Source organism: Aethalodelphis obliquidens, unplaced genomic scaffold, assembly GCF_003676395.1.
Source record: "Aethalodelphis obliquidens isolate GAN/ISIS:26980383/991018 unplaced genomic scaffold, ASM367639v1 scaffold3, whole genome shotgun sequence".
In the NCBI taxonomy this organism is placed as follows: Eukaryota; Metazoa; Chordata; class Mammalia; order Artiodactyla; family Delphinidae; genus Aethalodelphis; species Aethalodelphis obliquidens.
Window position 1 is genome coordinate 65,419,341 of NW_020837947.1, and position 17,961 is coordinate 65,437,301.

General features: G+C 37.2%; 1 protein-coding gene across 2 annotated transcripts in view; it reads left to right on the plus strand.

Annotated features, from left to right (window-relative positions):
* Window positions 1-17,961, plus strand: part of MAP3K7 (mitogen-activated protein kinase kinase kinase 7) — a 68,689-nt gene that overhangs the window by 8,774 nt on the left and 41,954 nt on the right. For both annotated transcript variants that reach the window (XM_027090340.1, XM_027090350.1), the window contains exons 2-6: window positions 4,373-4,483; window positions 7,380-7,445; window positions 7,935-7,980; window positions 9,156-9,294; window positions 17,336-17,460. In XM_027090340.1, the coding sequence (XP_026946141.1) occupies window positions 4,373-4,483; window positions 7,380-7,445; window positions 7,935-7,980; window positions 9,156-9,294; window positions 17,336-17,460 (487 nt within the window). The remainder of the gene's footprint in view (window positions 1-4,372; window positions 4,484-7,379; window positions 7,446-7,934; window positions 7,981-9,155; window positions 9,295-17,335; window positions 17,461-17,961) is intronic.

A 17,961-nucleotide genomic window follows, 5' to 3' on the forward strand; every position in this document is an offset into this window, starting at 1 on the left:
CCTTGCCACACTTACTCATTTGCAGCTTCCCATGTTGGCAAAGCATATCCTGTGAGGCTGCTTCCTCCTGGGGATCTCAGTGAGAAGTTGGGAGGGAGGGGGCATGGGAATAAGTCTTTCCTGCCCTTGAAACCCTAAGTCTGTCCTGAAAGCCGCCATCATGGACTCTCACTTTTGGCTCTCTTCAGCCGGGAAGTGTTTTTTTTAAAAATTTCAATGCTGTTGTTTTGTCTTGAATTTCTTCTCTACCTCATTTTCATCCCACAAAGGCAGGAATCAATTCTTTATATATTTTTTTTCTTTCACTCCTAATATTTATGCCATTTGAAAAAATGAGAAGTCACATTTTGATTCTGTGATATGGTGATTTATAAGAAATAGGTACTTGGTCGTTCAAATGATCAAAATATATTTCTCATATATATATTTGGTCTTTGTCTACAGTTCCTGGCTCACAGCTCCCCAAACTCTCTGATTTTCGTAAGTGAAGAGAGAGATAAAGATGTCTCAAGGTTAATTTTGGACCACACCTAAGGATGGGGCTGGTTACCAGGAGAACCAACAATGTGATTAGAGGGTTGGGATTTTCAGTCCCACCGCTCTGACCTCTGGGGAGAGGAAAAGGGCTGGAGGTTGAATCATTCATGGCCCTGTGATAAAGCTCCATATAAACCCAGAAGGACAGGGTTCAGAGAGCTTCCAGGTTGGTGAACACGTGAAGATTGGGGGAAAGTGGGGCACAGAGAGAGGGTATGGAAGCTCCGTGCCCTTTCCGCTTACCTTGCCCGGCTGTTCCTGAGTTATATCCTTGTGTAGTAAACTGGTAATCTAGTAAGTAAAGTGTTCGAGTTCTGTGAGCCACTTGAGCAAATTAATCAAACCCAAGGGAGGGGGTCATTGGTACCTCCAGTCTATAGCTGGTTGATGAGAAGCCCAGGTGATAGATAACCTGGCTTGTGACTGGCCTCTCAAGGGGGAGGGGTTGCACTCTGGTAGAACTGAGCCCTTAACCTGTGGGATCTGATGCTCTCTCCAGGTGGATAATGTCAGAATTGAGCTGAATGGTAGGATGTCCAGCTGGTATCTGAGAATTGCTTGGGAGTGTGAGGAAACCCCCCTCCACACATTGGAACTGGTGATCAGAATCATTAGATACACAGAAATATAATTTGTGAAGCAATGACTCTGTGCCTCTAACCTTTGAATTCACAGCAGTTATTTTTTCTATCATGTGTTTCAGTTTATGTGTACAAGCTTGGGCATCTTGGACTTACTTTATTATCATTTTAGATCTGTTGTTTCACCATACATGTGAAATATAATATGGCCCTAATGTGAGTGGAGGCTTCTTAAGTACATGGGCTCTCATCTTACATGAATATGCCTGTTTGTATTTCAGACAGTTCAAAAAATTGCTTTCTTAAACAAAAGGGAGGAAGCTTATCATGTCCTTGCTTGCCCACATTTTGTTACCATAGTTTTACGTTGCAAACTCAGAGTCAGCCATCATCTCAGCACTAGGTGGCATTTGTGCATCACAATTAGTCATGCACACCTTACACAGTTTTTACAACAGATGTATGATCCACAAATGCAATGTTTGGAATCCCTGCAGGGACATTTCTGAGAATAGGAAAATGAAACAAGAGGAGACCTACCAAGTACCAGTTGCTTTGATGTATATGTAAATATATAATTGAAGAATATATTAAATTACTCCACAATCATTATTTCATAGTAATATCAATAAGTTGGCTGGTCTCCATCCATGCTTTCTTAGCCGACATTGTCATAAAGTTGAAATTCATTTTAGGACCTGTTTGCTATTCATAGTGGTTAATTGTGAGAGAAATGAGGAATATAGCTCCTGAAACTGATTCATACCCTACTCCAAGCACTTATTATTCTTTTGTAATATTGAAGAAAATGCCTGGTTTTGACTTATGAACACTATAGATATTCGCTGAGGAAAATGTAAGCATCTCCCTTTTACTGTTGAGAAAGCAGAAGCTCAAAGACATTAACTTGCCCAGTATTGGTAGCTAATAGGCAGACAGAACCTACATTTAAACTCAAGTCTGTTAGGTTCCAGATCCTAGGTGTACTTTTTCTGTTATTCTGATAGTACCAGGTTTAACCAATAACCATACACGTTAAAGTAACTGAATGACAAGTCCAAATAACTGACGTTGGTTCCTTTCCCTCATGAGAGGTGTGAAGGAGGGCTAGAGCCTAAGCAGGAGGTCCCTGAGCACCCAGGGCTAGGAATGGAAAAAGGGAAAGTCACTAAAGGAAAGACAGCCCAGTTTTCTTTAAGTTAATGACATCCAGAGGCTGAATATAGAGTGAATTGGTCATTACATACTCTAGGCTTCAAATCCTGGCTTCTCTGACCCTGTGATCTTGGGCAACTTGCAACCGTCTGACTCAGTTTACTACTTACCTTAATGGAAGAGGATTAAATGTGTTAATGCATGAAAGCACATAGACTAGTAGTACCTGGCACATGATAGGCATTCAATAAATGTTAACCATTTGGGTGGTTTTATACATTAAGCAACATGAGAAATGTCCATACTGCTTTGTGTAATGTTTGAATTGGAATTTGAGGTATGGCTAGAATGGCCATCCATCTCAGTTTACAACTACTGTCCTGGTAGTTATAAGCACCCCTTTCTTACTCTACAAGGAGTCCCTGTACATGTAAATTTGCCTGAAGTGAAGACTCCTCCTCCAAGAGAAGATATAACTGCTCCTTTCTGAAATATAATACAGATATATGTGTACAAATCAGGATCTCTAACATTCTGGTGTTAGACTTCCTGGCATCAGACTGCACTTGCTCTTTACTAGCTACATAGCCCTGGGCAAGTTAGTTGATTTCTTTAAACCTAGATGCTTCATCTGTAAAATGAAGATACCTCTAGTACCTGTCACCTAAGGTTGTGTAAATGATGTAATGTATGTAAAGCACTTAGCTTAGTGCCTGCTATATAGAAAGTGCATCATAAATGAGAGCTGTACAGGGAATTAGATTTTTTGCTTAAGGAAGTACTTAGGTCTGTTGGAGGTTGAAATGGAGTAGATGGCACCTAACTAAGGTCATTTACAGTGATAATGTAGAATGATTTTGTTCTAACAAGTATCTAAAGCTATTCTTTTGTTGTTGTTTTAATATTTTGGCAAATTTCAAACGTTAATAGAAGTCGAATAGCCTGAGAGAGGAATGAGTTCATGAGCTACCCATCAGCTTCAACAATAATACAACATATTGTCAATTTTTATTTTTAACTTTTAAAAAAAACTTTAATGAGATATATTTTACATATCATAAAATTTACCCATTTGAAGTGTACAATAATTTGTACAAATTTGCTAAGTTGTACAAACATCACCAGAAATCAGTTTTCAAACATTTTCATCACCTTGGTGTAGGATTCCTCCTACCCATTTACAGTTAATCCCAGTTTCCACTCTTAGCCCCAAACAACCACTGATCTACTTTCTACCTCTAAAGATTTGCCTTTTCTGGACATTTTGTATAACTGGAATCATACAATATGTGATCTCTTGTGTCTGGCACTCGAGCGTAGTGTTTTTAAGGCTCATCCATGTTGTAGCATGTATCAGTAGTTCATTCCATTTTCTTGACAAATAATGTTCCATTGTATAATATGATACTATGTTTTTACTGTTCTTCACAGTGGCCAGTTTTTTATCATCTCTATTTTTAATCTTTCCCATCTACTCCCTACCCCCACTGAACTATTTAAAAGCTACTTTTTAATTTCATAAATATGAGAGCTTAAAACATTGATTATATGTTTCTGCTTTTTATTTATTTTTTTCCAAGCCATCTTCTCTCTATCCTGTCATTCATCTTGCCTATTTTAATTTGTTTTCTGTCACTAAGAGTCTTTTTTTTTTTTTTTTGTGGTACGCGGGCCTTTCACTGTTGTGGCCTCTCCCACTGCGGAGCACGGGCTCCGGACGCGCAGGCTCAGCGGCCATGGCTCACGGGGCCCAGCTGCTCCGCGGCATGTGGGGTCTTCCCAGACCGGGGCACGAACCCGTGTCCCCTGCATCGGCAGGTGGACTCTAAACGACTGCGCCATCAGGGAAGCCCTCTAAGAGTCTTTTTTGTTTGTTTTCAGTTTTGAGAATGAAGAGATGTCTAGACCATAAACTTTCAAAGATAGAGACAGTACATTTCATTATCTCCTCACTGTAATGAAAATTCATACCTACTCAGTGGCAAATCCAGATCGTGATGATTTCTAAAAATCTTCTTTAATAAATCTTTCAGATTGGCTTCATTGTTATGCATTAGGCTATTATTTGTTTCTGATTCTCGTGAGTTTTTTTTTTAAAGGTCGTTGGAAGAGGAGCTTTTGGAGTAGTATGCAAAGCTAAGTGGAGAGCAAAAGATGTTGCTATTAAACAAATAGAAAGTGAATCTGAGAGGAAAGCTTTTATTGTAGAGGTAAGTTGAAGTGTCATTTCTGTTGTGTAGTTCTTCACCTAAGATACTCTGTGAATTTAATATTATGAAAAAAAATGTTTCTCGGTTGTCATTTCTCTGTATACTTGAACATCAGCAGTTTGGTTGAACCAAAGGGAATGCCATAGGAATATTTTTTCATTCACACTCTTAATTCTGATTAAAAATTAGGGGAAAAGAGAATTAGCTACATAAATGAATTCGTCCCTGAATTAAAATACAATCTCTTCCATGTAATTCAGGTCTATTTCAAGGCATATAATTTAAATTTTAAAATAGAAAAGAAATGGTAATCTCTCCCATTATCTAAAATTAAGAAGGGAAATTTTATGCATTCATTTTTGACTGAACATTTTTAGAAATTCCAATGGGATTATTTTAAGGAAAAACAATTTCAAATTGGTTTCTCTCATTTAACACGAAAATTTACAACTCTCTTCTCTTACATATTTGATGATGGAGGAGAATTTGATAATCATGAGATTATTGTATTACCAGCTTCATTCTTTTATGCTGTTTTATATATTAGATCACAGTATTTCAATAAATCAATGGTTTTATCACTTTTTAACTTCATTGGCCAATAGATGAGTGGTCTTTACCTTATAAACCTTCTGAATTTATATCTGTGATTTTATTTAATTATAATTTCAAAATATACTTCATGATACTTTTTAATGTATAACATGAAGAAATGAGAACTTAGTTGTGAGATGATGAAGTGGATTTTTGTAATTAGTTGAATGAGTTGAGAAATGCTGATGAATGGTTTGATGTCATCATGAAGAAAGATCATCTATAGTAGTATGTTCCAGGAGTCTGGCTTTATCTTGCCTTATTCACAGTTTTTGTTTATGGTTTATATGAGGTCATTGATCGTATACTCTTGTATTGGTAGTTTCCTAAAACTAGGTAAAAATATGTGTTAAAGGCTAGCAATCCAGAGTCAAAAAGATCATAATAGCTTGGAGAAAAAAAGTTTCTCATCAAAGTTACGTATACATGTAATTTGTTGATAAATTGTCAAAGGTTCTCCATGTATTCTTACTAAAAAAAAACGTTAATCCCCGTACCTCCTCGCATCAAGTTTTCTGCTTCTCAGAGGCAACTACTTTGAGCTCATCCCTTAGTTTTATATGGTATCCCCCAATCCAGAGACTCACACCTTCTCTAAAGAAGGTATTATCATATTTCTATCTCTGTATTTATCTCTATATTAAATATATATCTCTATATTTAGGAAGGTATTACACCTTCTGTAAAGAATCAACCTCTAATCTTTGAGACAGTAAAGAGGCAGTCACTAAGCTGTTTGAAGTCAGGGCTGGAGGGAATCTTTGGTCTAACTTTTAAGCAATCTCTCTGCTCTTTTATTAGCTTGTATGAATAGATACCTGGTACTACCACCACTCCTCCACCTTTTGGAAGGTTTGTGAGATAAATCTGGTTGCTTCTCACTTTTTCTCATTTCTTTTAGGTCTGCTGTGTTAGTTATTGCTAGTCACTTGCTGTCCAACTTCCAAAAATATGTACTGTTTTCTCATTTCACATTCTCTTCATCCTTCTGAGTTTATGCCTTGAAAAAAGTACCTTTACCTTCTTAGTGGTATTTGAGGAGGGAACAGGAATAAATGCTTGAATAATCTGCTATCTGAAGCTCAGTAGTGAATCTTAATGAGATGAAATATAATAAATAGTGATATTAAGTCTGTTAGGACTGAAAATCTACAAATGTTGGCTGTAGAAAAATACAGCTTTCTAAGTAGCATGTAGTAAAAAGGTTTACCTTAGTGGACTTCATATGAGCCAGCAGTATAATGTAGGTAGTAGAGAAGGAAAGGAAGAAGAAAGGGGGAGAAGCAGAAAAGGGAGAGAAGAGAGAGCAAGGCGCAGTTTGGGGGGATATGTTAATAGAAATTTGAGATGTAGAGAAAGGGAGATGAGTACAGCCAAACCCCTCACTGATCTCCATATGAATTATTGGATTGGATTGGATAAAACTGGAAGTAAGGAGACCAGTTAGGAGAAGGCTGTAGTAATTACTACAGTGGTTCAGGTTGGAATTGCTAAGGCAGTAGTAGTGGGAATGGAGAAGAGGGAGTTAACTCAAGAGATGGAAGATGGAAGGAAGAGAATGCAGATTTTAAGTCAGACCAAAGTTCAAACCCTGGCTGTACTGTTTCCTAACTCTAGGGTATTTAGCAGCTCATTTAACCTTCTCTGAGCCTTATCTTAATGGTACCTCATCTTTAAAATGAAAATGATAATACCTACCTTGCAAAGTTGTGAGGATTATACAATATCTATAAAGTGCCCACCAGTGCCCAGCGTAGAGTAGGTCGGCTATTCATTCAACCATCACCTTTGAAGATGATGATGATGATGATGATATGGCTTCTTCTGGTTTCGATAACTCAGCTCAGTGCCATCTCGGGGATGGCATCCTTGGCAAAGTTAATTTCTTCTTCTAATTTGTACTTATGCCTTGTACATAACTCCTGTTATAGCACTTGGCACATTGCTTTAATTATTTGTGTACATGTCTCTCCCCCAACTAAACTGTGAGAGCTCTGGGCAGGGATTCTGTGCCATTCTGGCAGGCACTTAGGACCACAGTGCCTGCTACGTAGGAAACAGTAATTGCTGATTGATTACGCTAATGTTTTGTACAATGTTAAAATTTGAATGATACTGTGAGATCACTTCGTTAAAAGTTAGCACTTTTTAAAAGAAACCTTAATTTGTTACAGCTTCGGCAGAAACAGTGATTGCTGATTGATTACGCTAATGTTTTGTACAATGTTAAGATTTGAATGATACTGTGAGATCACTTCGTTAAAAGTTAGCACTTTTTAAAAGAAACCTTAATTTGTTACAGCTTCGGCAGTTATCCCGTGTGAACCATCCTAACATTGTAAAGCTATATGGAGCCTGCTTGAATCCAGTAAGTTTGTCACTTTTTCATTATACTCTGTCTATAAGAAATGATGTGGCAGATACGTGCAGCTGTGTAGTTTATGAAGCTATTTTGATCTGTCATATTATTTCAAAAAAAAATTATATGTGTTTCTAATCTGTTAGCAACACAATATAAGGGAATAGTTGTCTTAGGTGGTCTTATCCAGTAACCTCATCTTCTTAGGAGGCTTACAATATCCTATGACAGCACCTGTTCATTTGCACTGGAAAAAGTCACCACAGATCTCGTGATTATGTTTTTATATACATCTCCACTCTTAGACAGTGGTCCCCTAGAAGACAAGGTCTTAGATCATAGATACCTTTTATTTCCTCTAGCACTATTCACATAGTAGGGGACAAAAGAATGATTTTTAATGCATTTATAAAATCAAAGGTTGAACTAAGTTATCTCTCAAGTTCCGCAAGATGGTATAGCTCTGTGGTTAATTATTCCGGCATATGTTTCCTTTAGGTGTGTCTTGTGATGGAGTATGCTGAAGGGGGCTCCTTGTATAATGGTGAGTGTCATTAGACCTGTCTTTATCTAGTAGAGTGAAATAATTGAAAAGCTTTTAATATAAATTGTAAGTTACTTAATGTTCTTCACAGTTTATCCTCAGAGTCCCCAAAGGAGGTAATTAAAAAAAGAAATCTGCTAAAGATTAAAAATGAAAAGACAAGATGCTACAACATCAGTATGTGAAATTTAGAGGTCTAAGGATATCAATCTTTTAAATTGATGGTACTCTGCATAATGTTAAAAGCATTTAAGTAAAGTCAAACTTGCTTTTTAAATAGATTTTAAAATATCTTCATACTTTTAATTTTTTCTTTTTGCCCTCTCTTAGCTTTCAGTCTCCTCTTCTAGAACTCTTTAACCGCACATCCTTATTCTGCTTTATTTTGCTTTTTTCCCCAAAAATAAAATTGTGAAAATTCACTTCACAGAATATTTTTTTAAATACAGCAGGTTTTTATTAGTTATCTATTTTATACATGTTAGTGTATATATGTCATTTTGATAACAATGAAAGGAAACTGTATCGTTTAGTTACCTTTATAGAACAGAGCTAACCCTTTCACTGTAAGAAACACCAAACATATATATAAATAGTCTCTTGTCACACCATTTATATAAAATAAATTGTAGCATTTTATTTTTTAAATTAACATTATTTTATATAAACTTTTACTTATATTTACTGCTCATGTGATCATCATTGTTAATGGCTATCTGATACTCCCATGTTTTATTTGGTTAAACTATTTCTAGTTTTTAGCCATTATAGAAAGCATAATTGTAAACATCTTGATGCACATTTTGTTTCCTTCCATAGTATTTCTCTGTATCTCTCTTATAGTAGTATGTCATCACATTGCTTATAATTTATAGTATTGTGTGAAAGACTGCATCTGTCAATATGAAAAAACCTGGTAATGTATATTAATTTTACTTGAATGTATGTATAACAGTTAATGGAATCTTATTAAATGTTAGGTACTTATGTGGTAGTTATCCATTTTAAATCATTAACTATTTCCATCTTTTTATTCGGAAAAGAATGAAAAGCAGGACCGATGGGAGCATGTGTAGGAAAATACCCAGTCGTGTGTTCTGATAGTGCTTGCATTCACCTTGTGTCTTTTGTTATATGCAATAAAGTTCTTTTTAGTTTGTGCCTTTCTTTTGCAGTGCTGCATGGTGCTGAACCATTGCCATATTACACTGCTGCCCACGCAATGAGTTGGTGTTTACAGTGTTCCCAAGGAGTGGCTTATCTTCATAGCATGCAACCCAAAGCTCTAATTCACAGGGACCTGAAACCACCAAAGTAAGTTCTAATAATGTGGTGTCTCTCTCTCTCTTGCCATCCCCTACCCACTCCCTAATTTAAGCTGGTCGTTGCACATCAGTTTTTCTTCTCTCATCCCCTTTGGCTTGCTCAAGAATGTTTGTTTTTTATTTTTTTAAGATTGTTTACTTTTAACTCACCTTCATCATTTAGTCATTTATCTAAGCTTGCATTTTAGAATGTTGTCTTTAGTGGCATTTTTATTTTAGTTGAATTTTTATTTTTAATAACTTCTACCTTAGATTAGCATAATTCTAGAATCTATTAGTCTGTAAGTCCTATTTTGTGCCCACGGTATGTATTGTTTTCCCTAAATAGTTAGTTCCATGTGAGCAGAGACAAGTCTGTCTTGTTCCCCACTCTATCCCTAATAAGCACAATGTTGACATTGCACAAAAATATGCAGAGTGGTTATTATTTGCCTTTTCAGAGGAAGGCAAAGGGCACTGCTGGCACATCTGAGTAGAAATTGAAAATATTCTGGATTTCTCCTTATTGAGGATTCTGGGACTTTGAAAGAACTTCAAAATTCCCTACATAAATATTTTTAAAGGCTAAAATTTTGTGGATTTTTTTGTTTCTGTGGGTACACAATTAAAGAAAACATACATATTTTTGTCCCCATTTCTCTCTAATTTTTTTCTTCTCTGTCCACCTGTGAGAAAGTAAAAAGTCCCCGTATGCTCTTTCCCCTCTACCCCTGGCCACCACATCAGTCCTCAGATAAGAGGTATCCCCTAGGAAATCAGTCTCAAGTATTCCATTCTCTTGATGCTGGTTTAAAGCATTAAAGCATCCCTTCTGGGTATAACTTCTCACTCTCCTGTCTAATCTGATACACTCTACATAGGTTTCAACTCTTGGAATCACTGTTCTCGCTAGTGTACCTTATTTCCACCTCCAAGCTTAAACTGATTTCCCTTTCCCCAGGTCCCTGGTCAAATAATGTTTAAGCCCTAGATTTATGATACTTTTATTTTTTTAACTTGACTCCTAAGGTTGTTGTTGCAGCTACCTGTCTTGGGTAGTAAAGAAGAAAGCACTTTTTTTTTTTCCTAGTTTTGGAGACTGTGTCCTCCATACCCACCTCCCCACCCCATTTAAAAGAGTTGAATTATCAAAGCAAACTCATGAAAATCATAGCTCTTATCCAGCAACAAATTGGCTGATTTAAAGGATACAAGCAAGTAATCAGGCACAGACAAAGCATTCTTTTCCTGGACGAGCCAGAAACCATTAGATGCAACTCCCAAAAGTCACCCGTCTGCATTAGGGCCTTTTTGGCTTTGGAATAACTGAAGAATTATTAAACAATATACTTTAACATATCTCACAAAAAAGTTATTTTTGTTTTTTAACATCTTTTATATTCCATAATTACACAGCTTAAACAGCTACCTCCGTTCTCCATCCAACCATACCCCATAAATCCGTAAATGTTAGGTTTATTTAACCGACGTATTTAGACAGACCAGATACATCCTACCAAAATCATCTACAGATGGGGACTCTCCTTTTGATAATAAATACCATTAACATATTTAGAAGAGGTCTGGTCTGTCTAGGTCATTAATTTCTCTTGGGCATCCCCATGGTTGGACTCATCCTGTAGTGTTGCACATTTCCTGTGGGGCACCCAGCATACAAATTGGGCTTTAGAATTAGAATTGATTTTTCAGAATGTACTGGGGAAAAGAAAATTCTTTGGAATGACTGCTTTCATATATAATTGTATATACAAATACATGTACTGTATCTTATTGTCACTGGAAAACCTTTTGATTCTGCGGTCAGGAAGAGTTCCTCAGAATGGCATATAAAGAAGGGACCTGATGATGTGGTTAGGTGTTTTATACAGTATCAACTTACACTAGTGCCCCTGTTTTATTTATCTTTTGCAAGTTCATCCAAAGTCTTACGAGTAAAGGAGTACTAATTGTAGCAATAATAATATAAAAGTCATTCAGAAAAATTATTATGATATTTTGAATGTACCAGGATGAAACAAGGAAGTCAGTTACAGAATTCTTATCTTGGGTTAAAAGTAGTAAGAACTTAACAACAATGAAACAAGGAAAAATTTTTTGTTTGTTGAAGTGCATGTAATTTGCATTTAACATTCTTTCCACTTAAATTGTCATAGAAGTATTTGTAGCATTATGGAGATGTGAATAGTAGTTTATCTGGCTTATCTTAGTCATGTTGGACTAAAAGAAAACTAACTTTCTAAGTAATCTCTCCAGTTAGAATTTTGTAACAAAATTATATACAAAGAATTTATTAACTGTAATTATAATGAATCCCCAACCCGATGCTGAATATTGCTACAATGTGATGATGCAAATTATATTACCCATCTTTATTTCTGTTTGTCATCAAAAGGAAAACCTGAATAAGAGTATGCTACTTGGTGATTATATTTGTGTAATATAGCACCTAGAAGAGTTGTAATCTTAAGTTCAGAAAATTTTCTGGAAATCTTTTATTGGGTCATTTTAATCAAGATAGGGTTATACTCTTACCACACACACATACTCTAAACATAAAAATGGTTTTGGGATTGAACATTTTTAGAAACATCTTCAAAATAAGGACATTAAAAATAAGGATAGGGCTTCCCTGGTGGCGCAGTGGTTGGGAGTCCGCCTGCTGATGCAGGGGACACGAGTTCATGCCCCGGTCTGGGAGGATCCCGCATGTCGCGGAGAGGCTGGGCCCATGAGCCATGGCCGCTGGGCCTGCGCGTCCAGAGCCTGTGCTCCGCAACGGGAGAGGCTACAGCAGTGAGAGGCCCGTGTACCGCAAAAAAAAAAAAGGATAGTTGTTTTCTTTCTTCTATATTGTTCATTTTTACTTTACTTTCTTTAATTATGTATACGTTGTTATTTTTAAAAATGTAAAGTAAGTCTTTTCTGCCTCCCATTTCCAATCCTCAGAGATAAGCACTGTTTTGTTTTTTAAGCATGCATAGATTACACTATACATAATGTTGCTTTTTTCACTTACTGGGACTTTTTTTTCATATTACTATATACAGATATTTACCTCTTTATTTTTAATGGATAAATAATATTACTTACTACCTCTTAAGTAAAGTGAGTTATTAAAATAGAAACTCTTCTTGGCCTGATGGGCAGTCTTAGACTGGGAAGATTTAATTTATAGAGCTGTTTTTAGAAAATACCATGCTGCCGAATCAGTTGACATTTTTGTCAGGCCCTGTAAGGACCTAAATTCCTAAATTGGTGCTTCTCAGCTTTCCTCCATACCCCCCCACCCCCCAGAACAAAGTTATGATGTATATAACCTGAGTAAGTCTGAGAGTAGGGACAAAGCTTAAAAAGCCTTCTTAAGGAAAGTTGCGTAAGAATTTTGCATTTGACTTCCTGTGTTAATGCAATTTGTTTTGAAGTCACTGTTAGGATGTTAAAGATACTTACAGTTGAGTAAAAATGTTGGTCCAGGGAGATGTGCTGGCTTTAACCCGGGGCTCTGTTGGCTCCCTGCCACTTATCCCAGCATACACTAATATATTGGCAAAATTACATACCTTATTTTGAGAAGCACATGAAATTTAAGCCATGATATGTATGCATTTAAAATCTAACATCCTGTGTGTGCTCACAGGGATAGCTTGGACTCTTATACTCACATGATAAGAATTTTGACACTCCAGCGATATGGCAAACCAGATAAACTGAAAAAACATCCTACAGCAAGCACCCAGAGATGCTACATATTACAACAAACATCCTTTTACATGCACAGGTGATCTTAGAAGAAAATAAGGGAATCATTAAGCCAAAAGATGGAGAGAACTAAACCCTGAGTGGGAAGCCAAGGGCTCTCCTGTGAGCCTCTGCCAGTATCAAGAATGTAGAGGCCCAAATTTTAACGGCTTCTGTTTAACGGGATGCAGACCCTTTGTTGTGCACCAGGTGAGGGAGCAGAACTGAGACCTCTGCCTAAGTTCAGTATCTTGGACGGAAGAACTAAAAGAAAAGTTGACTAGAAAAAAAAAATCCGTTTTCTGACTAGACAAGCTTTTATTTTTTTAACTGAGAGTCTCCCCTCATGCTGTTGTGAGTTTGAATCTGCTCTACTTGCCCAATCAAAAAAATCCCAACAGGACAGGTTAAAAGTGCTTTGGAATTGGTGGTGTCTCAGGGCATTCAGGGTGACTGAAACTATTTTAAAGTCATATACTTTCAATTCAGGTCTTTAGGATTTTTCCAGATTAAGATCAATCAAATATGAAGCCACAGTAAAAATTACCACACCCATAAGGATGCAAGTTACCATGAGTAAAAGTCAGCATAAAAAACACAAAATGGAATAAAGCCGTCAAATAGTAAGATTCCAGATATTTGGAATTATCAAATATGGAGGATAAAATATATATGCTCAAATTATTTACAGAAATGAAGGAATTAAAATGTGCAAGGAATGAAAACTATCAACATGACCAAAAGAACTAAATAAAACATTTAGAAATAATTAAAATTTTTAAATGGCAGATATGAAATAGGTGACAAGAGATTCAGTGAGCTGTAAGATATATCTGCAGTTACCCAGAATGCAACACAGACAAATAAATGAAAAAAATGATAGGTTAAGGAACATGGAGAGAAGGAAAGGGAGGACTAACAGCATAGAATTAGAATTCCAATAAAAGAAAATAGGATGGGGAGAGACTAATTCAAGAGGGGTTAGCCAGGAATTTTCCAAATAAAAAATATGAATTCTAAGCAGGATAAATGAAATTTCCCCTACGACACACCATAATGAGGCTACAGAACAGCAAAAACAGAGGGGAGATTTTTCAATCAGCGAAGCGATTACCTGCAAAGGACTGACAGTTAGACTGAGGTATACTTTTCAACACCAACAATGGAAGCTAGAGGACTGGAATCATAACTTCACAGAGCTGAGAAAAAATAGCTCTCTACTCAGAATTGTGTACCTGCCCTAAATTACATTTAAGATATTGTGAAACAAAACCTCAGTGAATTTATTGTAAGTAGACCTTCATTAAAGGTGTTTGGGGAAGAAAGAAAATGATTACATAAGGTGAGCATAAGATTCAAGAAAGAATAGTGAAATAAAATCAGTAAACATACATTAAAATAAACGTTGGCTATATAAAACAGTAGTACCTCTTTTGCATTTAAGAGAAGATGGTTGGAAGAGATTCAAAATAAAGAATTGTTTCTTCTGGTTTTCAGAATAACCCACATGCCTATAAGCCTTTTAGGTAAGATGTACACAATTTTGTATACAAAATGTATGCATTTTTAAATGTATAATTAATTTTTAATAGTAATAAGCTAATAAAAATTATCTTTTATGTTCATGGTTCTTTTTACACTTTCAGATTGCTTTATATATTTCAGTTCTTAAAGGAGTACCAAATTGCATTGGGATATGGAAAACCTAAGACTATGAGTACCAGTTCCCTAAGAGACTCTGATAGCTGAGTATAGTAGTTGTTTTAACACTAGCTGCTATAGCCAACATGAGGCTTATCATAGCAGAAATTTATTTTTGACTCAGGTGAAATCCAAAACATATTCGTTTGACAGATGACCTTCCATATGGTCATTGAAGGGCCTAGTTAGGCTCCCTCCATCTTGTACTTCTGCCATCCTCCAGGACTTTGGGGACCTCTGCGTTCAGCCAGCAGGTAAAAAGAATGAAGCTGATGTATGAGAGCTTTGTGGAGCCAGACCCATGGAGTGACCTCTGTCCCTTCTACCCACATACCAGTGGCCACAACTCAATCTTAGCCACACCTACCTGCAAGAGAGGTTGGGAAATGTCTTCTGTTCTCCAGAGGAAGAAGGGATGGATTTGGTGAGCAGCTGGTCAGTCCCAGCCACATCTGCATGTGGTTTCTACTACTCTTACCACACAAGTAGAACCACTTACTGCCCTTTGCCAGTTAAACATCTTGCAGTCACCACCTGGCTCACAGTCCAGGATCTCAGGATGCTGTGTAGTCCTCTCCAGCAGGTCTGGATGCAGCTCCTCACGGTCTGGAAACAAATGAATTAGAAAGAAAAGTTATCTGTCACTCCCCACCTCACCCCTCCCAGCACACGTACACACACACAAAACAGTAGAAGAGAGGCCCATCAGTAAAAGGCTCCATTGGGAAAAGGAAACAACAGAAACATACAGCAGCTACTGGTCTGTAGCAATGAAGTCCTGCATTTTCTGGTCCCTCTGCCCTGGAGTTGCGAGAGGTTTGTCTTTTGATCAGACTCTGATCCTGCCCTAGGAGAGGAACTCCTTTTTCCATTGCTTGTGACTCCTAGCTTCACCCTTTTGTAGGCTTCTCCTTGTCCATTCTCTGTAGCAGTGTCAGGAGTAGGTGTTGGGCCATATACTCTCCTCAGAAACTGTCCAGCTTTCATAGCCTGCTTCCTGCTTCTGCACATCTGGGGTCCGAGGGCATTGTACGACAGTCAGAAGCGTCTTTATTCCAGGCCTGTGGTTCCGTTGGCAGTATAATTTCCTCAGACGCGGGCTTTTGATCCCCCAGGTTCCAGTCAGTTCCATGTTCCTGTGACTAATACTACCACAGTTCTTTCTTAGACAAAATCTTGAGCCTGGTTTATTGGATTCCCGGCCTCAGTGCCTTTTCTCAACTAAATGGAGGCAACTTGAAGTCATGAAGCTGAGATGGGAAGTACTTTTCTCTTAATTTGTTCTTTGCTGCAATGCTGTCTTAATGGGCCTTTGTGAATCTTATTTCCTGCTGTTTGGAGTCGAAGAAGTCAGCTTTTCCAGTCCTTTAAAGCCACAAATTATCACAGGAGACAAATTTTACCAAATGTTTTGCCACGTCATTACATGGATCTCTCTCTTTCCAGCTTCCACTTTCAGTGTTCTTGCTGCCTACTGCTAAACCAACACCAAATATATTAGATTTTTATTATAGCAACGCCCATTTCAATACCATTTCTCATATTGGTTACAGTGATGCTGTTATATAAGCCCTGAAGTCTCATGGCTTAAAGTACAAAGTTTGTGGGTTTTGCTCGTAAAGTCCAAAGTGAATGTTCCTGATGCACATGGTGGGTCAGGATCCCAGATTCCTCCTGTCTTGTAGTTCAGAATCCTGTGCCTTCAGTGACATATGGGGAAAGGAAAAGGAGTTTATATATGTGAGAGTTCATATGGGCCGGGCTTGGAGGTGGAGTACATCACATTCTATTGACTAGAATTGTCATATAGCCATACGTAATTGCTCAGAAGGCTAAGAAATGTACCCAGAGAAGAAAGGAAATAGGGTCAGTGAACAGCTAACCAGTCTTGCTATGTTAGGCTAAAGACTCATTTCTGCTCACTGCAAAGCAGGTGAGCAAAGCAGGTTTGCAAACTTCAGGACCATCATCCACAGTAAGAAATACTTGACAATCTATCGTGTGTACATATTAATGTATATAGAACTGAAACTGAACTTCCCTGAAACAATGTTTAATCTTAGTAGTTGTGATGCACTTTGATATTTTCTATTTTATTTTTTAAATGCTGTCATAGTCTACTGAATTGGTTTTGTGATGTAGGTTTCCAGATCTGTGATCTAGAATTTTGTGACTAGGTTTCTGCCTGTAGCTTGAAAAACACTGGTTAAGGTTAAGTATAGGGGGTGAACAATTTATGAAAGTATTGATATACATCCACTCCCATTTCAGGACACCATAATGTTCACTTGCTAGATGCTTTTTAAACCCCATGTTTTATTTTGGCCCACAGAGAAGCATAGTCACGAAAAATTATGGAGATAGAAATGGAGACATCAAAATTTGGGTCTAGCAGTCTCCCTAAGAGAACTAGGTTAAGGTCCATTTTTGCTGATATTCCTCTGTATTATTAAGCCGTTATAGGTGAGTGGGTAACATTTCACGGAAGTTGAATGGTGACATTTTGCTTAACCTTTTCTGTTTCCACAAATGTCTCTTCTTTTATTGTAGAATCAAATATTGGTCTTATAACCTTTTATTTTTTAAAACAGCTTGCTGCTGGTTGCAGGGGGGACAGTTTTAAAAATCTGTGATTTTGGTACAGCCTGTGACATTCAGACACACATGACCAATAATAAGGGGAGTGCTGCTTGGATGGCACCTGAAGTTTTTGAAGGTAAAATGGCAAAAGCATGATGTGACTGATAATCTGCCTTATTACTCCATGTAAATCCAGTGTGTTTATGGCTTTGCCCTGTTTCCATGTTTTTATTTCTGCATAGTATATAATTATAAGATATATACTAAAGTCTAAGGAGGTATTAAATAAATATAGCCTTAGATCTTGAGTCTCACAGCAAGATTTAATTTGTCTAGCACCCTCTATGAAGTTCAAGCATATGTACGGTCGATCCTCATTCTCAGGTTCCATAACTGCAAAATTGCCTACTTGTATCCTAAAACAGTACTCATAATTCTTTCATAGTTATTCACAGGCATGAACAAAGCAGGGAAAAATTTAGTCACCCAACACACACCTTCCCAGCTGAGGTCAAACAAGGCAATGCTTTGCCCTGTTGTATCAGTTCTTGTATTTTATCACTTCTGTGATGTATTTAGTGCCTCATTTTTTTCCTTTTTTTGTGCTTTGTGTTGATGATTTCACCATTTAAAATGG